This window comes from Mya arenaria, chromosome 12, assembly GCF_026914265.1.
Source record: "Mya arenaria isolate MELC-2E11 chromosome 12, ASM2691426v1".
Taxonomy (NCBI): domain Eukaryota; kingdom Metazoa; phylum Mollusca; class Bivalvia; order Myida; family Myidae; genus Mya; species Mya arenaria.
This window is the reverse complement of record NC_069133.1, coordinates 54,556,087-54,575,349: the sequence shown is the minus strand read 5'-3', so window position 1 is coordinate 54,575,349 and position 19,263 is coordinate 54,556,087. Positions and strand designations below refer to the sequence as shown.

Below are 19,263 nucleotides of genomic sequence, written 5' to 3'. Positions count from 1 at the left end.
ATATAGAGTGACCAGGAATGTGTCAGAAAAATAAAGTAACAAAGGCAAGAGAGGTAACTGTGTTATTGTATACTTTGCTGAACTGTGTACAGACATGGCAAGGATTTGTTCGTTGTTTGAAAAGGCTACATATTAGTATTTCATTTGGCATTGTTGGTGGCTTTGATGGCAGTGTTGCAGCAGTGAGAGCAAAAGCTTTCGCAGATAATTTCTTAAGTATCTATAATCCAATCATGATAAAACTTGGTGACAGTGTTTGTGGCCATAATGTCTTGGCCAAGTTTATTGTAGGGAGCATCAACCAAAAAATTGAAGAGTTATGCCCCTTTTACAGTAAGAATCTGTCATTTATTCATCTTTGATTTGCAGAAATTGCGTTTGGAGCTTCCTGTGTGGGAGACCACCAGTGTTACATGGACGGTGTGTGCTCCTCCGGGATATGTGATTGTGCAGAAACGTACTATCAGGACACAAACAGATGCTCAATGAGTAAGATCATGTTATGTGGTTTGATTTGGAGTCTGTAAAATGTTATCAATATTTCTCTTAAATGGTTATTGAGAATGATTCTAGCTTGCAGCGTGTGGCAGGGTTTGCCAGCACCTACATGTAGTTATGCAGATTAGTAGTCATTTCTTTCTTTTATTTGTTTGTGATATACCAAACAGTCATATCGCTACATCTATTGTTTTAAAATATAATAATTAATGCATTACAACAAAAATCATTTAGATTTTCAAGTGAACAACATCAGACAGCTTTATATACAAAATATCAAGTATACAGTCATGTAGGTTACAAATATTATCATTTTATTATCAATATATCCTGCAAGTCAAACATGCATGCGAATTGTTGAATATGTTATTTAGTGGAGCATTGATTTGAAAACTGATTCTTTAACATTTTCAAGATTTACATTGATGCCTCCATTTGTAAATGCTTGCTTTTGTCTGATATCTAGTTTTACAACATTTCAGAGAAGGGGTTGGAGGGTTCTTGCGCAGCTGTTGAGGAATGTCTGTACAGCAGTGCTGAGTGTACGGAGGGCAAGTGTCAGTGTGGCAGTGATTACTATGTTGATAATACGGCCAAAGCCTGTGTACAAAGTGAGTTTCCTTACACTACTGTTTACAAATGAACTTAGCATTTCAAGGTTTTAAGGATTAAATGATAGAGGCTTTATAACTCCATTCAAATCCAGCAAGCGAATTTTGATTCCATTAAAAATATCTTCGACATAAAAAAACTGACCGCTTCCATCAGCAATTTGGTGTAATACGTATCATGTGTAACAAACAATAAAAAGGCGTGACAAAAAAAGCATCCATCTATGAACTGTTTATATTGGTTTCAACTCAACCCACCAATTAAATTGTAGTTTTAAATTATGCTCGCAAGAAAGGCTTGATGACAAAGGAAAAAAACTGACCATTTAAAGCTGCCATTGAGGTGGTATAATTTTACTGTATGTTCAGTGATTGATGTTCGTGATCTACTTAGTTTATATGCAACTGTATTGATTTTAAAGGCTATTCAATTACGTTATTAATTTGTATCTCATTGTTTGTCTGCTTGCTTTGTGCTAGTCAACAAATAATAGGTGTGTGACTACTCAATCCTGTTGTCTCAAGTACATTAAAATAAGTGGAGATGGCACTTGTGAGATTATCAATCAAACAATTCTCAGTCTTGCTTTGGATTCCATGATTTGAACAGATTTAAAACATACATACATGTACATGTTGTTATGATATCAAAGTTTTCTTGCCAGTTTTAACTGTTTCGCTCTTTGCAGGGGTGGACCAGGGAAGTTCATGTACAGACGCGCTCCAGTGTAAGGTGGGCGGAGCCACCTGTCTAGGAGACGTGTGCGCATGTACAGACACACAGTTCCTGGATGAGGCCAACAACAGATGTGCAGACAGTATGATAATAGTGTTTGAATAATCAGCCAATTTTTATTTTCACTAATTAAAATATGGAACAATAACTTTATTTCAACAAATATTAAATTATCAGAAAAACTCTATTAGATGTAAAATATCAGTTGTTTAATTTATAATTTTTACACCAATTAGTCTTTTTATTTTGCATCTCACTAGGTATGATCATCGTTTGCAACAGCCATGCAAGTATTTAAATCTTAAAACTTTGCTAAAATAATTGTTCGAGATTTTGCTTTGGTGTAAATTTAAACTAATTTATTTTAAAGGGAAACAAGTTATAACAAAATTTTATTAATCACCCGGACCAGGGTCGCCCTGGTGAGAAGCAATTGTGCTTACCACTGCGCTAACTGGACACCCTTGGTGTACCTTTTAACAATCTTAATACTCATGCAAGGAGCATAACTCTAGCTTTGATTTTTGTTGAATTATGTCCCATGAGAAACTTGAAGAGCATAAGCATGTGCTTGCATCCATTTTGTTTGAGACCATCACCACATGATGAATGTTTGACTTTTGCAGAGATTACAGATGGAGCGTGTGACTCCGCCGACATGTGTCTACATGAGAATGCTGAGTGTGTTTCTTTCCAGTGTACGTGTCCAGCCGACCGCTACTTAGATGAGGATAACAAAGCATGCGCACTCAGTGAGTTTGGCTTTGTGAGATTTTTAGCTTCTTTTTTCATTTTTTCAAAGTTGTGGTATTGTCATTACATTTGTGCCATTGAAATCAACTGCTGTGGTGAATCATCATGCATTTTGTCATTAAAAAATTCTCATTTCAAAGTGAAACTGATGAACTTAAGACAAAACAAGAGACACTGGCCGTCTGAGTGCTTTAGTTCTACATTATACAACTGGACCTTCTTGTACTCATCCTGTCTGTGCAGATAATTCCAAACGAAGCTCTTGGAATTGAAAAAACAAGCAGTTTCAAGATTTCTCCAAAAATTGCAAAATCTGAATAATACACACTCACATTACCGCTGCTGTTCAGATGAATTTTAGTCCTAAATGTTGATATAAGGAACAGCTATCCAAGGATAATATATTTTTTTCCATTATTTATATTCTTCAAAAAATATCAAACCTGAGGGTTCATTGGCCCACTGCTTACCTCTAAATAATATCCTGAGAAAAAAATAATCAAAGATCTTCATTCTTTGACAACTCACTCAAGTATATAGGCATACAATTCAAAATGCCTCGGGTATGCCATCGATACAACTACCGTCAAAGACGTCTATATATATAACACTGTTTTACAGAGAAGGCCCAGGGTGAGAGCTGTACAGAGTCCAGACAGTGTGCTGTTAATGGTGCCTCATGTGACAGTGTGTGTAAATGTACTGACACGCAGTATGAAGACAGCACTGGATGCAAGCAAAGTAAGTCATTGTTTGATCTCTAAGAATATTTTTATTTATAAATGATCTGTTTTTAACTTTTCAGATTCGTTTTATTTTTGCTTGTTTTTCATTGTATTCCAAAACTATGGCATGACACACACCACTAACGCCACCATCAGCTTCAAGATAAACATTTTTATTTTTTTTTATGATATTGATAACAAATTGATTCAGTATATTCCATGAGGTGGATATGTTATATTGTAAACGTTAAAAAGACAGAAACAGACAGCATAGCATAAGGTGGTATTCACATTCAACCATACATGTGTACTACTATGTTATTATGTTATTCTATAATGCCTACCAACTTCAATTTTAAGACAATGTGAGCATTATTGTAGAGATGATATTGTTTCTATTCTGAACAATTTATTTACATAGTTGTCCAGTTATCGATAGCAGTACTTTTTGGAAGTAAGAATCATTAAAATGTTCACATAAACATAAGATTAACTTACCCAAGGGTGGAGTATTTTATAACTTGCAACAAATATGTGCCAAGCAGAGGAAAATGCCCCAGTTCACCAAAGAAGTTGAAGTTTGAAAACCAATGTATGTTTGCAAAATCTGAGGTATATATTAATGGATAATGATAGAGGATATATGTTTTTCCATTTAACATACAATGCTTATGTGTATATTTAGCTCATTTCACTGCTAGAGCAGTGCAGGCAGAAGGGAGAAAATTGCACTGAATTAATTATGAATTGTACATCTGAATTCCCTCCCCTGTAGTGTCTTATTTATAGAACTATTATGCAATTGATGTAAAGTTCCAGTGAGGTCAAAACCAGAACTTTTAGTAGTTTTCAAGTTTATGGGAGTTTTCCCATTCATATTGGTGTTTTATAAGTGTGTTTACTTTGAAGATATGCAAACTATTACACATTATTACTTCTGAATAGACATGAACTTATTTTGTAAATAAAACATTATTCCAGGTATGTTTCACAAACTAACTTTTATTGAGATCTAGAACTTTTGAGTATGATTTTCAACTCCAAATGGACTCAGTTGAATTTTGTGGTCTTTTTAAAAAGTCTTTGGCTCAAGCACAAGCCTAAAAACCAGGTGATCTAAATTCTCTGGTGTATTGAGGTTTTGAAGACTAATCAGCTCTGGTATTTTTTACTTACAATACTTTTAGACTTTCAGTTTTTCAGGGATTTTTAATGTCATCATGTGACTGCTAAGTCCCTCCATAGGTTTCGAACGTCCGAGTACTCGAGTACCAAATCACTACTCGAGTACTCGGAATTTTTTTTAAAAAAAATCTATAAAAATCACTAAATACATGATTTACAGACAAAATATCAGATCTGGTTAGTTGCCAAGAGGACAATTAACGGTCCCTCTAATTCCCGCTGTGTACACAATTGACCTCAATCAATTAGTTGAGAGTTGTTGTGATAGTTGCAAACTGTCAACAAAGGACGCCTATTTCAAATTAGCACTGATGTCAATTAGCGAAGTTTTGATAGCGGTACTTTCACCTACACAATTCTATTGTATACCAATTAGAGACCTTTCATCAAACAATGGACGCTAACGAGCAAGTATCGACCGTTACGAAAATTTATTGATTTCTTAACGGGCGTATTTTAACTATTTTTGCAATGATTATCACAATTGATTGGTTGATATTTTAAATCAAGAATTATGAATATTAATGAGGTCAACAACAATTACACAGTACGAAAAACTATCATTTAAAAATTAAATTATAGAGTGAACAACTGAACTTCGTATTGAATTTCGTTCACTATTTTTATGACTATGCTTTTAATTTTCGTTGTAATTTGTAATTGTAATTCTGATTGTTGTTCATTTCTGCAGTGCATACTTGTATAAAATGAAACGCATAAGACAAATTAAAAGCCTGAAACAACATTTGTTTTCTTTTTATATCATTTTTTGTTAAAATACGTAATGAAAGTTTACTTTAAAGGTGAAAATGACCAATAATACGACCAACGCACAATATACGTCATTAACGATACATGTATACACAATCTTGTCTTTGCGAACACATATTCAATTTTTCCGCGTAATCGAGTACCCGAGTACTCGATCGAACGATCGGCCGAGTACTCGAGTATTAATTTTACTACTCGTTGCCATCCCTAGTTTAAAAGTTAAGTTATGAGGGCGGTTCCTATTCATCTCAACTTTTCTGTTTTAGAAATCCAAAATGGCAATTCATGTTCCAACACTGTCCAGTGTCTGGTTAACAACGCGGTCTGTGATGAGTCAAGTCTTTGTACCTGCGTGATCACAGACTACCTTGAGGGCAACGATTGTTTTCCCAGTAAGTGGTCATGTTTTTTGGTCAAATTTTGAATTTTGAATAAAGATATAGATTAGATGAGACAGAAGGGAATATTTTTTTGATAGGAACTTTTTTTGATTCTTATTAAATGTTTTGGTGCTTTTCTTCATAAAACCAATCTCTTCTATGTTTCAATAGAATATAAAATTTAAAAAAGAGCTAATGTTGGTTTGTGCATTTTTAATTCTGAATTCAAAATTGTGTAAGGAACAGTAATTGAGGTCCTATGTCTTAAAACAAAACATACTTATACATGAATATAACAGAGAAGGCCAATGGTGAAAGCTGCAACTTGAGGGTGGAGTGTAGTGTTACTAATGCGGAATGTATAGATTCCCTTTGTGGATGCTCTGCCACCCACTACATCTCCGCAGATGGCAACACTTGTATTCTGAGTAAGTTCTTTGTTAGATGATGGAGATTGTTAAGCTGCAGTTCTCGAAGAATATGGAGAGCTATTCTACTCACCCTTGTGTCAGCGTGGCGCTGATTGTTTTAAAATGAAAGTTGTTTTTCTCAAATATTAATAAAAAAAATATTGATTTGAAAACTGAGCTCTAACAACATTGCAACAATCACCTTATGACAGCAAATATTTTCAGCAATTGCTTAGTATGATAGTATGTTAGTGTTTGATTTTTTGAGGGTTTTAAATCAGCTCATATTTACCATTCCATCTCAATGATATTTTGCTTATTAGTTTATGAACATTTTAGAGATAAATTTTATAGATTTATTTACAGAAATTTCATTTTTCATATGCCATTTGATTGAGACTGGGATGAATTAGTTTTTCATGTCCTTATTTATGGTACCATATATGTTACAGAGAAGGCATATGGGTTGAATTGTGACACCGCCGAACAGTGTGCTACGGAAAATGCTGCCTGTTCTGGGACGTGTACGTGCAACGATGACAGTTTCCATGATACGTCAGATGGAGCAGACGTCTGTACCCAAAGTATGTACCACTAACAGTATTTCAGAACCAAGAGTAGCAGAAATAGAATGTGTCTTAAAAGTTATGCTTAGTGCAGCTTTTATGGTATAGAAATCTTATAATATAAGCTTTTAAAGTAAGTATATTTGGTATTGTGTCCTCTTTCTAACCTTGTCCTTAGGCATGCCTCTTTGATTCTATTCAGTCCATTGGCCAGCCAATTTTACAGTTTAATCAAAACACATTGATTCTACAATCATCTTATTTTAGCTTTCAATGTTGATATATTCTGCTTAATGTTGCATTACAGAGTTGGATTATGAGGCTACCGGATGTACGGAGGCGAGTCAGTGTAAGACTGGCAATGCAGTGTGTGACAGTAGCACGTGTATGTGTACATCAAACAACTACTACCAGCCGGATGAATGTTTGCTAAGTAAGTTGGGTATTTAATTGTTAGAAATAGTTTAAGACAAGGATTGCTCTATACATGAGCAATATACTCATTGGCTCAATCTTGGTAAAATATATCAAAACATTAGTCTACTTTAGTCTACTTTGTGGCCTTTTGTGTTGCCAAAATTGTCTACAGTGGTCAGCATTATACTTTTGTTTCTGACCAATCGTATCTTCTGGTAGAGTCTTCTTTTTGCATATTGGTCATGATCAGTGGATTTTGGGGCAGTAGTCAAGGTCACAGTGGCCTTCACTATAAATGATGGCACTTTAAGCACTTGACTTATCACTTTCCCAAAGTTCTAGTAACCATGGTTAATTGGCATATAAACAACTATACATATATTATATCCTGAGTCATGTAGGCAATGTAACAAACTCAATTCCTTTTTCTCTTGTTAAGAACGTGGGGACAATGAAGCCTGTGATAATGCAGCCCAGTGTTTACGTGGAAACTCTGAGTGTGACCAAGTGTGCGGTTGTCCAGGAAACATGTACATGGATGACTCAACCTCCCCACCACAGTGTTCAAACAGTGAGTAATCAATATAGGTGCAAGTCAGAGTTAGCTATCATTTGTTCATGATTGACAAGCCTGCAGGCTTACACTAGTACAGCATGCTTGCTTATCCTTTTTTAAACTGCTTACCATTCACCGTATATATAGGAGTGACTTCATTTTTAGCTCGACTATTCAAAGAATATGGAGAGCTATACTACTCACCCAAGCGTCGGTGTTGGCGTCACACCTTGGTTAAGGTTTTGCATGCAAGCACACGTAGGTTAATATCTCAGCAACTACTTGAGGTTTTGCATTGAGACTTTATACAATGGTACTCAACCATCCAACCTACTTAATTAACCAAGTTAGATAACTCTAGTTTGCATTTAATGCAAATAATAGGCCTTTATTATACGACTTAGAAATTCTGGTTAAGGTTTTGCCTGCAAGCACACGTAGGTTAATATCTTAGCAACTCCTTGAGGTATTGCATTGAGACTTGATACAATGGTAATCAGCCACCCAACGTAATTGAATAACCAAGTTAGATAACGGTATTTTGCAAATAATGGCCCTTTATTATTACACTTAAAAATTCTGTTTAAAATTTTCCATGTAACCACATTTATGTTAATATCTCAGCACATCATGTATTGCATTGAAATCTTATCTAACAGTGATCCATGCCTGTTTCGCCAAAACATTTCAATCCTTCGATTCCTGTCTCTGTGACAGCTCTGGTTTATAAGTGTTCAATATTTTGATCTCATTAGAAATAGTATTACAGGACTTAATTTCAAAGATGAGGTCATATGTTAAACATTAGGTAAATATTAGATTAGATTAGTTCAATATTAAGTTTTGTGAGCCAGAAATCACCATTTCATGCTAGGGACTCTTTCAATAGAAATTAGATGTAAGTAAATGTGTCATGTGCCTTCTATTATTTTATTACCAACTTCTCTCTCCTTCCAGAGCTGGCTTACGAGGCTGTATGTACGTCAGAAGTACAGTGTATCACGTCCGCAGCCCTGTGTGTCGCCATGGAGACGGCCTCTCAGTGCATGTGCTCCGCAAACTACTTCCATGACAGTACCAATGACAAGTGTACCTTCAGTAAGTATTTACATTTACAGTGAACATGGAAACAAGGGGAAGTTTTCCACAATTCTAGGGAGTATATGCCATCATCTGCAATATTTTAAAAACATCTCCCTTTTATCAAACTAGGGAGAAGTATTAAGACAGGTTATGAAGACTTCTTCACACAATCTCTCTCTAGCTTAATCCCAGCATTTGCCTTTTTGATAATATCATTCTCTGTGCCGAAACTCAACGTCTATTGTGTGTTTAGGTTATTTAATTTCATACATGCCATAACCCTTGGCAGGGGGAAAATCCCCCCAAATTCTGACCCATCCCCTAGTCCCCCGCCGGTTGTCAGTGGAAAGCATCCAAGTCCAAAAATGATTGTAATGAGAGTGTGTTTCTGTATATTTTTATATAATAAATGTAGATATTGCGCTAAATTTCTCTGCATAAAAATTCCCTGGTGTAATTTCAAAATCCCCTGTAATTCAGACCAAAATCCTCTGGGAAGCCTCTCAGAAATATGGCTACGTAATTCTTTCTTTTAATGTTTAAACAAACTATATATATATATACAGAATATGGAACAAAACATGTTTATTGATTATCCATGTCACGTGAGTGGGCTTAATGTGATATATATGCAATAATGCATTTGGACTCAACTCTCAAACATGATACAAATTTCATTGAAATGGATTTGGGTTTGTTTCCAAATTATTTAATCTCAAATAATTTTAGTGGACATGTTTGAAGTTTGATTCATTATTCCAGAGGTCCTGTTCGGGGAACAATGTAGCCAGGCAGCGGATTGTGTCACCCCTGGGGCTATGTGTGAAGGCACCCCTACCACTGTATGCACATGTGCCGAGGGGTTCTACTATGATGATGTCAGCTGCAGGGAGAGTATGTGCTGAGTTGATTAGTTACAGTTTTTGTATACAAGATACAAGAATCTTGATTCATAGTCGGGTATATGTTAACAAGAAACATAAGCTCAATGAGCTATTTTCTGACATATATGGTGAAAGGCATAAGGATTGGTTTTCAACAGAGTGTCGAATTGCTTCAAAACATCTGCCAATATGATCTGTTAAATCAGTCCCATAATGCAACTGGCAAAAATATAGTTCTGCGGGCAAGTACTGGTTTGGAAGTAAGTGCTAGACGCAATCTGTAGAACCGCTTATCTTTTTTCAGAATTATTATTTTGGATTGTTTAGATTGTTTAAAAGTCGCACAGTGATTCATTTGGATGTAATTGTTTCAGAAAAGGCGAACGGTGTTGTATGTGGGACAGTTGGCGAATGTTCGGTGACTAACTCGGTATGCAGCAGTACATGTCAGTGTCCGGAAGGCACGTTCCTCAATGGATCTCAATGCTCAAACAGTATGTACATGTATATTGCAAGACAGTGTGCTTAATGACTTTGTTATTTAAGCATGCCAATCTTTAAATGAAAAAGGTCACTTTACTGTGGAATAGCCTCGTTTTTGTTGTTGTTGATGCTATCGGTGTTGGCGTTTGTGTTGTTGTTTTTGTTGTGTAAAAACCTGGCAAAATCTAAGAAACAGTTAAGAAATTCAATTGTAATTTGAAAGGAAAAAGGTCAAAGGTATTGTGGTATAGCCTTGTTGTCGTTGTTGTTGTACAAAAAACTTGGCCATAGCTCATAGTTAAGACAATTCTACTGAAATTTGGTAGACATGTTGCCCTAGAGAGTAGGCACATGTACAGCAAGGCCCACAACTCTGGCTTTTATTGTAGGGTTGTGCACCTTATTTGAATAAAAAACAGACCACTGTTACACTCATCTGGGCAGCACTTGTTTTCTCTTCCAATACTTCTGGCAAATATATTGCACAATGACCGTAGTGAAATAAAGTTAAAATTATACTGTTATGCCAAGACACTTTGTATCAAATTAAAACCAGTTGACCGCCATCATGGAAGCTTATTCCAATTATTGCACACATAATTTACTGGGTTCAATCCTTACCTGGGAAACAATCTCTTAAGATACCAAAAAAGGACACAGTACTGGTTTCTGCCAAGGAAATTGACCGGAGATCGATTCATATCAGCCATCAGCTGTCTACACAATCAAACTTAGATTAATAACGAAAAATGAAATAAATTCTGTTGCCAACTCATGTACTTGAATATGATTTTGAGAAATTTTGTCTTTGATTATCCAAAATTTGCTAAGGTTAAGGTAAAAGTCATATATATAACTTTCAATAATTTTAACTCAACACAAAACCAACTTGTGAAAATACATGTATATACAGCAGCTATAATGCTTGTACCCCTAAAGAACCATGGTTTAAAAGTCCTGTTTAAGGTATAAATTGGCTTTAACTTAAACTGACAGACTGAACATCAGCACTATAAAATTTCTCTTTAAGAACTGATGAATGGAGAGGCATGTACGGACACGCTACAGTGTCGTGTTCAGAGTGCCGATTGTGACGGGACCTGCCAGTGTGATGCACTACGGTACTTGGACGGTGATGCATGCCTTTTGTGTAAGTATCGCACTTAATCTTTTTGTGTGTTTCACAAACTGTAGAACAAAGGTCTTCAGTGATAACTTTTTTTCATTAAAATTTTATTAGAAATTGCTTAAACCTGATCACTGTGCATCCATGCCTGTATTGTAAAAACATTTTTATTAATGAATAAGTTTTTGAAACTTTAAGAGAAAGACCACATTCATTAGGCAAAATTTAATAAAAAAATCAGTGCTATGGATACAACTCGGCCACTAATTGCCATGTTATTTCATGTATTTGCCTGAATTAGAATCATTTGAAGAAACTATTTCTAGTGAAAGCTCACTCCGAGTTTTGTGAGTCCGCGGAGCAGTGTTCTACTGGTGCCTGTGACAACCATCAGTGTTCCTGCCTTGATGGACAATACTACTCTACAGCGGAGGGAGCGTGCAAAGATAGTAAGTCAATCCATTATAGGCTGCTTAAAAGGTGCAGGAAAAGAAAAAAACAGGGTGTTACAGTGGCTTATGGGAACTAGGAATGCCCTGAATGACAATAGTTTTCTTAAGCCCAAGTGGTGTGCCAATATAGTAAGTGAAGACATCATAATATGTGTGTTCAGGTTAATTATACCTCCATGAACATAGTTTGAAGGGAGTTATCATACGATCAGTTGGTTTGTCTGTCAGTGGGTCAGTCACTTGGTTGGTCAATTGGTGGTCAGTCACTTGGTCAGCAGGTCTGTCAGTTTACTTGTTTGTTCGAAAAAGTTTATTGAGCGAACGTATTCCACAGTTTAGGAGATGTCATTCTGATACTTTGTATCTATTGCAACCCGCAGGAGACAGAAGCAAACTATTAAGTTTTTTAATCCTAAATATACTATAAACACTGTGATTGCATCCATTACGGGTAGAAGAGCTGATCACAAGGATCAGTGGTCAGTTCATTTAACATTTTTTGCTAGATTTTTTAAAAAATAAGGAGGGTTTACTACTTGCCCCACGTCGGCACCAGTGTCAGCGTCCAGTTTAGGTTTTAGGGCAAGTTGGTATTTTCTCTTACAACTCCAATACCCTTCTTTCACTTTCAATTCTCTTAATATTTCACACAGTTTTTCAGGACCATCATACAATGTGGTTTCATAACTCCTTTTTTATCCTAAATACAAATTATGGCCCCTAATACTTCACGTTTATGGCCATCACACAATAAGGTTACATAACCAAATACAAATTATGGCCTTTGATTGACCCAAAATATTCTTTTTTACTTTTTTATATATATTTTATTGATTTTGACAGGCATATTTTTATACTTTTATTTATTTTGCAGAGATTGGCTACAACATTAACTGCAACAATGAAGCAGGGGAGTGTGTAACTGTGCATGCCGAGTGTCTCTTTGATGTGTGTGCCTGTCCAGATACGTACTACGTTTCACTGGACAGGACACAGTGCTTTGACAGTAAGTTAGAAAGAGAGACACAGTATTATGTCTGATCATTTGCAACATAATGTAGATTGCTTAAATTGCACAAGAGTTTATTTTTCACAAACATTCCACGGGTCAACCATAAGGAAAACTCAAAACTTTGTTTAATGATATGTTTACCCCTGTTTTTACAAAAGTGATGGATTTAAATTGATTTACAATATTTTGCAAATATTCAAGAGTTAACTTACTGGTAGAAAGAAATGTTTTCTATGTCCAATATGAAGGAAGAGACTATTGCTGACTATCTTGTGAGCTATGAAAACATATAAATACTTGTTGAGCGCACTAAATTGACTTTTGAGTTAGTATTAACCCCTAAATACTTAGCTGATGTTATTGCTTTTCATTACTTGTTTGAAACAAGATTTTTGGAGGGGAAACAAATTACTAAATTCCCTATATTCTACAGGGATCGGAGATGGAGGAATCTGTGCGAATGATGATGAATGTTCATACACAAACGCAGCATGTGTGGAGACTCAGTGCACATGTGGAGCGGGCTATTACGTGAATCATACAGGCTTGGCTTGTGAACAGAGTAAGTGCACTTTGTGTCCAGAAAATGGCAATTTTGTGTGATTATCAACTATTGTAATTATGTTGTAAGCTTAAACACAAGTTTGTACCAGTTTGATCCTTGATTTTTTTTCACAAAATTTGATAACTTAAGATATGGGTCAAAAAAAGGTTGATCATGTATTTCTGGTCTGGATAAACATTCCTGTTTGGTGCGCAAGAAATTTAAACCCTTTAGCAAGCAGATAAGCAATTGTCATAATGCCAAATCAGCCTGATAAAATTATAAACATTCAATCCCAGTTAAACCAATGGAGACTGGTCTGTTTGTTGTTGTGCTTTGTTGCAGACTTAAAGTCGCGAATTTTGGATAGCTAATATTTTTGTTTGCATGAGAACAGCATTTTCAACATACTTACTGCGTGGCTGATGTCAAACTTGTTTTGAATTTGACACCTGCAAACTCAATTGTCGCAATTCCAGAATATTTAGTTCATGTACTGCAATAGTATGGGGAACATCTGTTGGAAACACACAGTAAATAGCCTGGCAGGGTGGCAAACTAAGTGATGATTAATGATTGGTTCAATTTCATGGACTGATAAGCTCTTTTCTCAAAATGAGGAGTTTGGGATGCAATTTCCCTGGACTGTACTGGTAACATGGTAACCCTGTACATTATTATTATTATTATTTACCAAACTTATATAGCGCCCTTTTCATATACACGTTCAAAGGCGCTTTACAACGATATAATCTGATAGTTGACTACAAGCAATATCATTAAAATACTAGACAGCTTTTGAACAATAAATGTACAACATACTAAAAATTATGAAACACCATAAAATGAAATGTGGTATTTAACTGGTCGTCTGAATGTACATGGACTTGGATGTAATATATATTTCTTGGTTAAACAACATTGGCCATGATTGATAGCAGTCCAAATCTGATTTAAGGGTCATATGGATTGTGCACAGACCACAACCTATTTTATTCCAGCCAAGCCGATTGGTGGGTCATGCAGCAGTTCTGAGGAATGTGGCTTCCCCGGATCGGGATGTGTCAGCGGAACCTGTGCGTGTTCCGACAATATGTACGAGGGTGCTGATGCCTGTGAAGACAGTATGTTACTTCTATATCTTTAATGTTATGAATCAGACTTAAAGAACCTTTTAAATAATTGTTTTCATACTTTCAGGTATTTGTTTCATGATTCATTGATTTGGGTGATTGGCTGCCATGCAAGATAAACAGGACAATGGCAACATAAATAACTGAAGTTTCATAATGGTGGAAAAAGGCTACAAACAACTTCTTGATTTTTAAAACTAAGCCTATGTGAGCTGTAAGCTGGTGGATATGTAAGATGGGGGTTGATGTTATAAGCACTTTTACTTTTCTGTCAATGGACACACAAATTGAGACTGAGACTGCTTGTTCTTGACTTTGAGTTTGTTTTGTGCTTCCTCCGCATTACACACTGCCATATACAGCCGATTCATATTTTCATTTTCAGAGAAGCTAAACGGGGAGGCATGTGGTGTGATGGAAGAATGTCTCGTGACGTCGGCCCAGTGTCTGTCCAGCGCTTGTAGCTGCAGTCAGGACCAATACCTTGAGAACCTTGAGTGTCGTGCCAGTACGAAATAAGACTTTAAATTATATGTTTATATCATTTCTATGTCAAACCAAGTGATTTTGACTAGTTACCCATTCAATATTATGTGATTTAATATTGCAGAATGAGCTTCAAATTGTAAAGGGGAGCAAGTCTTGTTAGTTCATTTTATCACATAATTATTGATACATTAGGATAAAAGTCTATTTTAGGTAACAAGGGAATTGACTTTATGAATTTGATTAGCAGTCTGTGACTAGCCAGTGGAATTGATGCTTTGTTTTTACGATGTTATCTGGTATGACAGTAATATAATTGGAGAACTGGGCATAAGATGAGCTTATGTCTGGACTAAGTTGCAGTTTTGGCTGTATTGCTCTTAACACTCAATTGTTATTATTGTGTACCATTTGGTCTTAAGATTTAAGAAGCGGTGATAATGTCCCACGGAATGTGAAAAACAGGCTTTCACTGTGCAGCTATTATTTCTACTGGCTTTTAGTGTACAGGTAGAATTTACAAGTTTTAATGGCCAAGTGTGTAGAATACCGGCTTTTAGTGGACAGCTATTATTTACCAGTTTTGATGGCCAAGTGTGTAGAATACTGGCTTTTAGTTGACAGCTATTATTAACCAGTTTTGATGGCCAAGTGTGTAGAATACTGGCTTTTAGTGGACAGCTATTATTTACCAGTTTTGATGGCCAAGTGAATAGAATACCGGCTTTTAGTGGACAGCTAATATTTACCAGTTTTGATGGCCAAGTGTGAAGAATACTGGCTTTTAGTGGACAGCTATTATTTACCAGTTTTGATGGCCAAGTGTGTAGAATACCAGCTTTTAGTGGACAGCTATTATTTACCAGTTTTGATGGCCAAGTGTGTAGAATACCAGCTTTTAGTGGACAGCTATTATTTACCAGTTTTGATGGCCAAGTGTGTAGAATACCGGCTTTTAGTGGACAGCTATTATTTACCAGTTTTGATGGCCAAGTGTGAAGAATACCGGCTTTTAGTTGACAGCTATTATTTACCAGTTTTGATGGCCAAGTGTGAAGAATACCGGCTTTTAGTTGACAGCTATTATTTACCAGTTTTGATGGCCAAGTGTGTAGAATACCGGCTTTTAGTGGACAGCTATTATTTACCAGTTTTGATGGCCAAGTGTGTAGAATACTGGCTTTTAGTGGACAGCTATTATTTACCAGTTTTGATGGCCAAGTGAATAGAATACCGGCTTTTAGTGGACAGCTAATATTAACCAGTTTTGATGGCCAAGTGTGAAGAATACTGGCTTTTAGTTGACAGCTATTATTTACCAGTTTTGATGGCCAAGTGTGTAGAATACCAGCTTTTAGTGGACAGCTATTATTTACCAGTTTTGATGGCCAAGTGTGTAGAATACCGGCTTTTAGTGGACAGCTATTATTTACCAGTTTTGATGGCCAAGTGTGAAGAATACCGGCTTTTAGTTGACAGCTATTATTTACCAGTTTTGATGGCCAAGTGTGAAGAATACCGGCTTTTAGTTGACAGCTATTATTTACCAGTTTTGATGGCCAAGTGTGTAGAATACCAGCTTTTAGTGGACAGCTATTATTTACCAGTTTTGATGGCCAAGTGTGTAGAATACCAGCTTTTAGTGGACAGCTATTATTTACCAGTTTTGATGGCCAAGTGTGTAGAATACCGGCTTTTAGTGGACAGCTATTATTTACCAGTTTTGATGGCCAAGTGTGAAGAATACCGGCTTTTAGTTGACAGCTATTATTTACCAGTTTTGATGGCCAAGTGTGAAGAATACCGGCTTTTAGTTGACAGCTATTATTTACCAGTTTTGATGGCCAAGTGTGTAGAATACTGGCTTTTAGTGGACAGCTATTATTTACCAGTTTTGATGGCCAAGTGTGAAGAATACCGGCTTTTAGTTGACAGCTATTATTTACCAGTTTTGATGGCCAAGTGTGTAGAATACTGGCTTTTAGTGGACAGCTATTATTTACCAGTTTTGATGGCCAAGTGTGAAGAATACCGGCTTTTAGTTGACAGCTATTATTTACCAGTTTTGATGGCCAAGTGTGAAGAAACCCGGCTTTTAGTGGACAGCTAATATTTACCAGTTTTGATGGCCAAGTGTGTAGAATACCAGCTTTTAGTTGACAGCTATTATTTACCAGTTTTGATGGCCAAGTGTGAAGAATACCGGCTTTTAGTGGACAGCTATTATTTGCCAGTTTTGATGGCTAAGTGTGAAGAATACCGGCTTTTAGTTGACAGCTATTATTTACCAGTTTTGATGGCCAAGTGTGTAGAATACCAGCTTTTAGTTGACAGCTATTATTTACCAGTTTAGATGGCCAAGTGTGTAGAATACCAGCTTTTAGTGGACAGCTATTATTTACCAGTTTTGATGGCCAAGTGTGTAGAATACCGGCTTTTAGTGGACAGCTATTATTTACCAGTTGTAATGGCCAAGTGTGTAGAATACCAGCTTTTAGTGGACAGCTATTATTTACCAGTTTTGATGGCCAAGTGTGTAGAATACCGGCTTTTAGTGGACAGCTATTATTTACCAGTTTTGATGGCCAAGTGTGTAGAATACCGGCTTTTAGTGGACAGCTATTATTTACCAGTTTTGATGGCCAAGTGTGTAGAATACCGGCTTTTAGTGGACAGCTATTATTTACCAGTTTTAATGGCCAAGTGTGTAGAATACCGGCTTTTAGTGGACAGCTATTATTTACCAGTTTTAATGGCCAAGTGTGTAGAATACCAGCTTTTAGTGGACAGCTATTATTTACCAGTTTTGATGGCCAAGTGTGTAGAATACCAGCTTTTAGTGGACAGCTATTATTTACCAGTTTGATGGCCAAGTGTGTAGAATACCGGCTTTTAGTGGACAGCTATTATTTACCAGTTTTGATGGCCAAGTGTGTAGAATACCGGCTTTTAGTGGACAGCTATTATTTACCAGTTTTGATGGCCAAGTGTGTAGAATACCGGCTTTTAGTGGACAGCTATTATTTACCAGTTTTAATGGCCAAGTGTGTAGAATACCGGCTTTTAGTGGACAGCTATTATTTACCAGTTTTGATGGCCAAGTGTGTAGAATACCAGCTTTTAGTGGACAGCTATTATTTACCAGTTTTGATGGCCAAGTGTGTAGAATACCGGCTTTTAGTGGACAGCTATTATTTACCAGTTTTGATGGCCAAGTGTGTAGAATACCGGCTTTTAGTGGACAGCTATTATTTACCAGTTTTAATGGCCAAGTGTGTAGAATACTGGTTTCTAGTGTACATCTAGATGTACCAGTTTCAATGGACACATGTAGAATAACACCCAGTTTCAATGGCTTAGTGTGTGAAATACTGGCTTTTATTTTACAGCTATGATATACCAGTTTCAATGGCCTATTGTGTAGAATACCAAGTTTTAACACACAGCTATAATGTACCAGTTCCAATGGCCATGTGTATAGATTATTGTTATGTGATGCATAGCTTGAATGTTTCCCTTTTTCAATGGTATGTAAATATTGGATTCTGGGTCTGAGAGAACTGCATTTTGTTCTCTGGATGGTAAGTTTTACCTTATAGTTATCAACAAAGAATGGTAAATAGTTCTTAATCACATGTTTATAGCTGATTATAAAACAACTGCTCATCTATTTCCACAGAGCTTGGATACAATCAGCCGTGTGATGCTGACATCACAGACCAGTGTATGTCCATGTTTGTATGCAGCTCCAACAATGTCTGTGACTGTCCAGAGGGGGAAGAGTATAGCATAGATGCTTGTATACAAGGTGAGAGCATAAAGTTTCACAATTTTGGTTACAGTTAAAATTGTAAGCTTATTAAAAAAAAGTTGAGTAGAGAATTGATTTAAGCTTGCCTATTTTTCCTTGGAAAAAAGTTGAGATATTGTCAAAGCCATGGTGTGTATGGCAGCGTTTGGCAAAACACTTTGTAAGCTTGTCATAGCAAAGATTAAAGAGATGAAGCCTGGAGCCTTGTAGACAAAGTCCGCTACAACAGTGAACACACTTGTGTAAAGTCCAATAACTCTGACTACTATTTCACAAGAAAACATCACGACTAAAGAACTTAGAAAAATCATTTATGCATACCAGCTTGGTATGGCACCAGTATGATAATATTATACTAGTGAGTGTTACGGAAGCAGGCTCATTATTTACCTATTCAACTGTAACATGATGATCAAATTGTTGTTTTTCAGTAATAACAACAACGCCTATTCCCACCACTCCGGCTCCAGATGAGATCGTTTTTGTCGGTATGTTTGTAAATCTATGTGTGGTGTTCACTATTTTGCAATGCTCTGAGCATACATATTTTGTTGAAACTCATGAAAAAATAATGCACGAGAAACACATATTAAGCCTGACACTCTGACTTGACTGTTCATTGCAAAATTATAACTTTTTTG

The 19,263-nt window shown here is 36.3% G+C and overlaps 1 protein-coding gene across 2 annotated transcripts in view; it reads left to right on the top strand.

Moving 5' to 3' along the window:
* Positions 1-19,263, top strand: part of LOC128211383 (uncharacterized) — a 138,598-nt gene that overhangs the window by 31,693 nt on the left and 87,642 nt on the right. For both annotated transcript variants that reach the window (XM_052916115.1, XM_052916114.1), the window contains exons 18-38: positions 370-489; positions 981-1,109; positions 1,799-1,927; positions 2,472-2,597; positions 3,220-3,339; positions 5,546-5,671; positions 5,959-6,087; positions 6,522-6,653; positions 6,943-7,068; positions 7,492-7,623; positions 8,566-8,706; positions 9,454-9,585; positions 9,950-10,069; positions 11,089-11,208; positions 11,511-11,633; positions 12,511-12,642; positions 13,082-13,210; positions 14,194-14,316; positions 14,711-14,833; positions 18,491-18,619; positions 19,054-19,110. In XM_052916115.1, the coding sequence (XP_052772075.1) occupies positions 370-489; positions 981-1,109; positions 1,799-1,927; positions 2,472-2,597; positions 3,220-3,339; positions 5,546-5,671; positions 5,959-6,087; positions 6,522-6,653; positions 6,943-7,068; positions 7,492-7,623; positions 8,566-8,706; positions 9,454-9,585; positions 9,950-10,069; positions 11,089-11,208; positions 11,511-11,633; positions 12,511-12,642; positions 13,082-13,210; positions 14,194-14,316; positions 14,711-14,833; positions 18,491-18,619; positions 19,054-19,110 (2,598 nt within the window). The remainder of the gene's footprint in view (positions 1-369; positions 490-980; positions 1,110-1,798; positions 1,928-2,471; positions 2,598-3,219; positions 3,340-5,545; positions 5,672-5,958; positions 6,088-6,521; positions 6,654-6,942; positions 7,069-7,491; positions 7,624-8,565; positions 8,707-9,453; positions 9,586-9,949; positions 10,070-11,088; positions 11,209-11,510; positions 11,634-12,510; positions 12,643-13,081; positions 13,211-14,193; positions 14,317-14,710; positions 14,834-18,490; positions 18,620-19,053; positions 19,111-19,263) is intronic.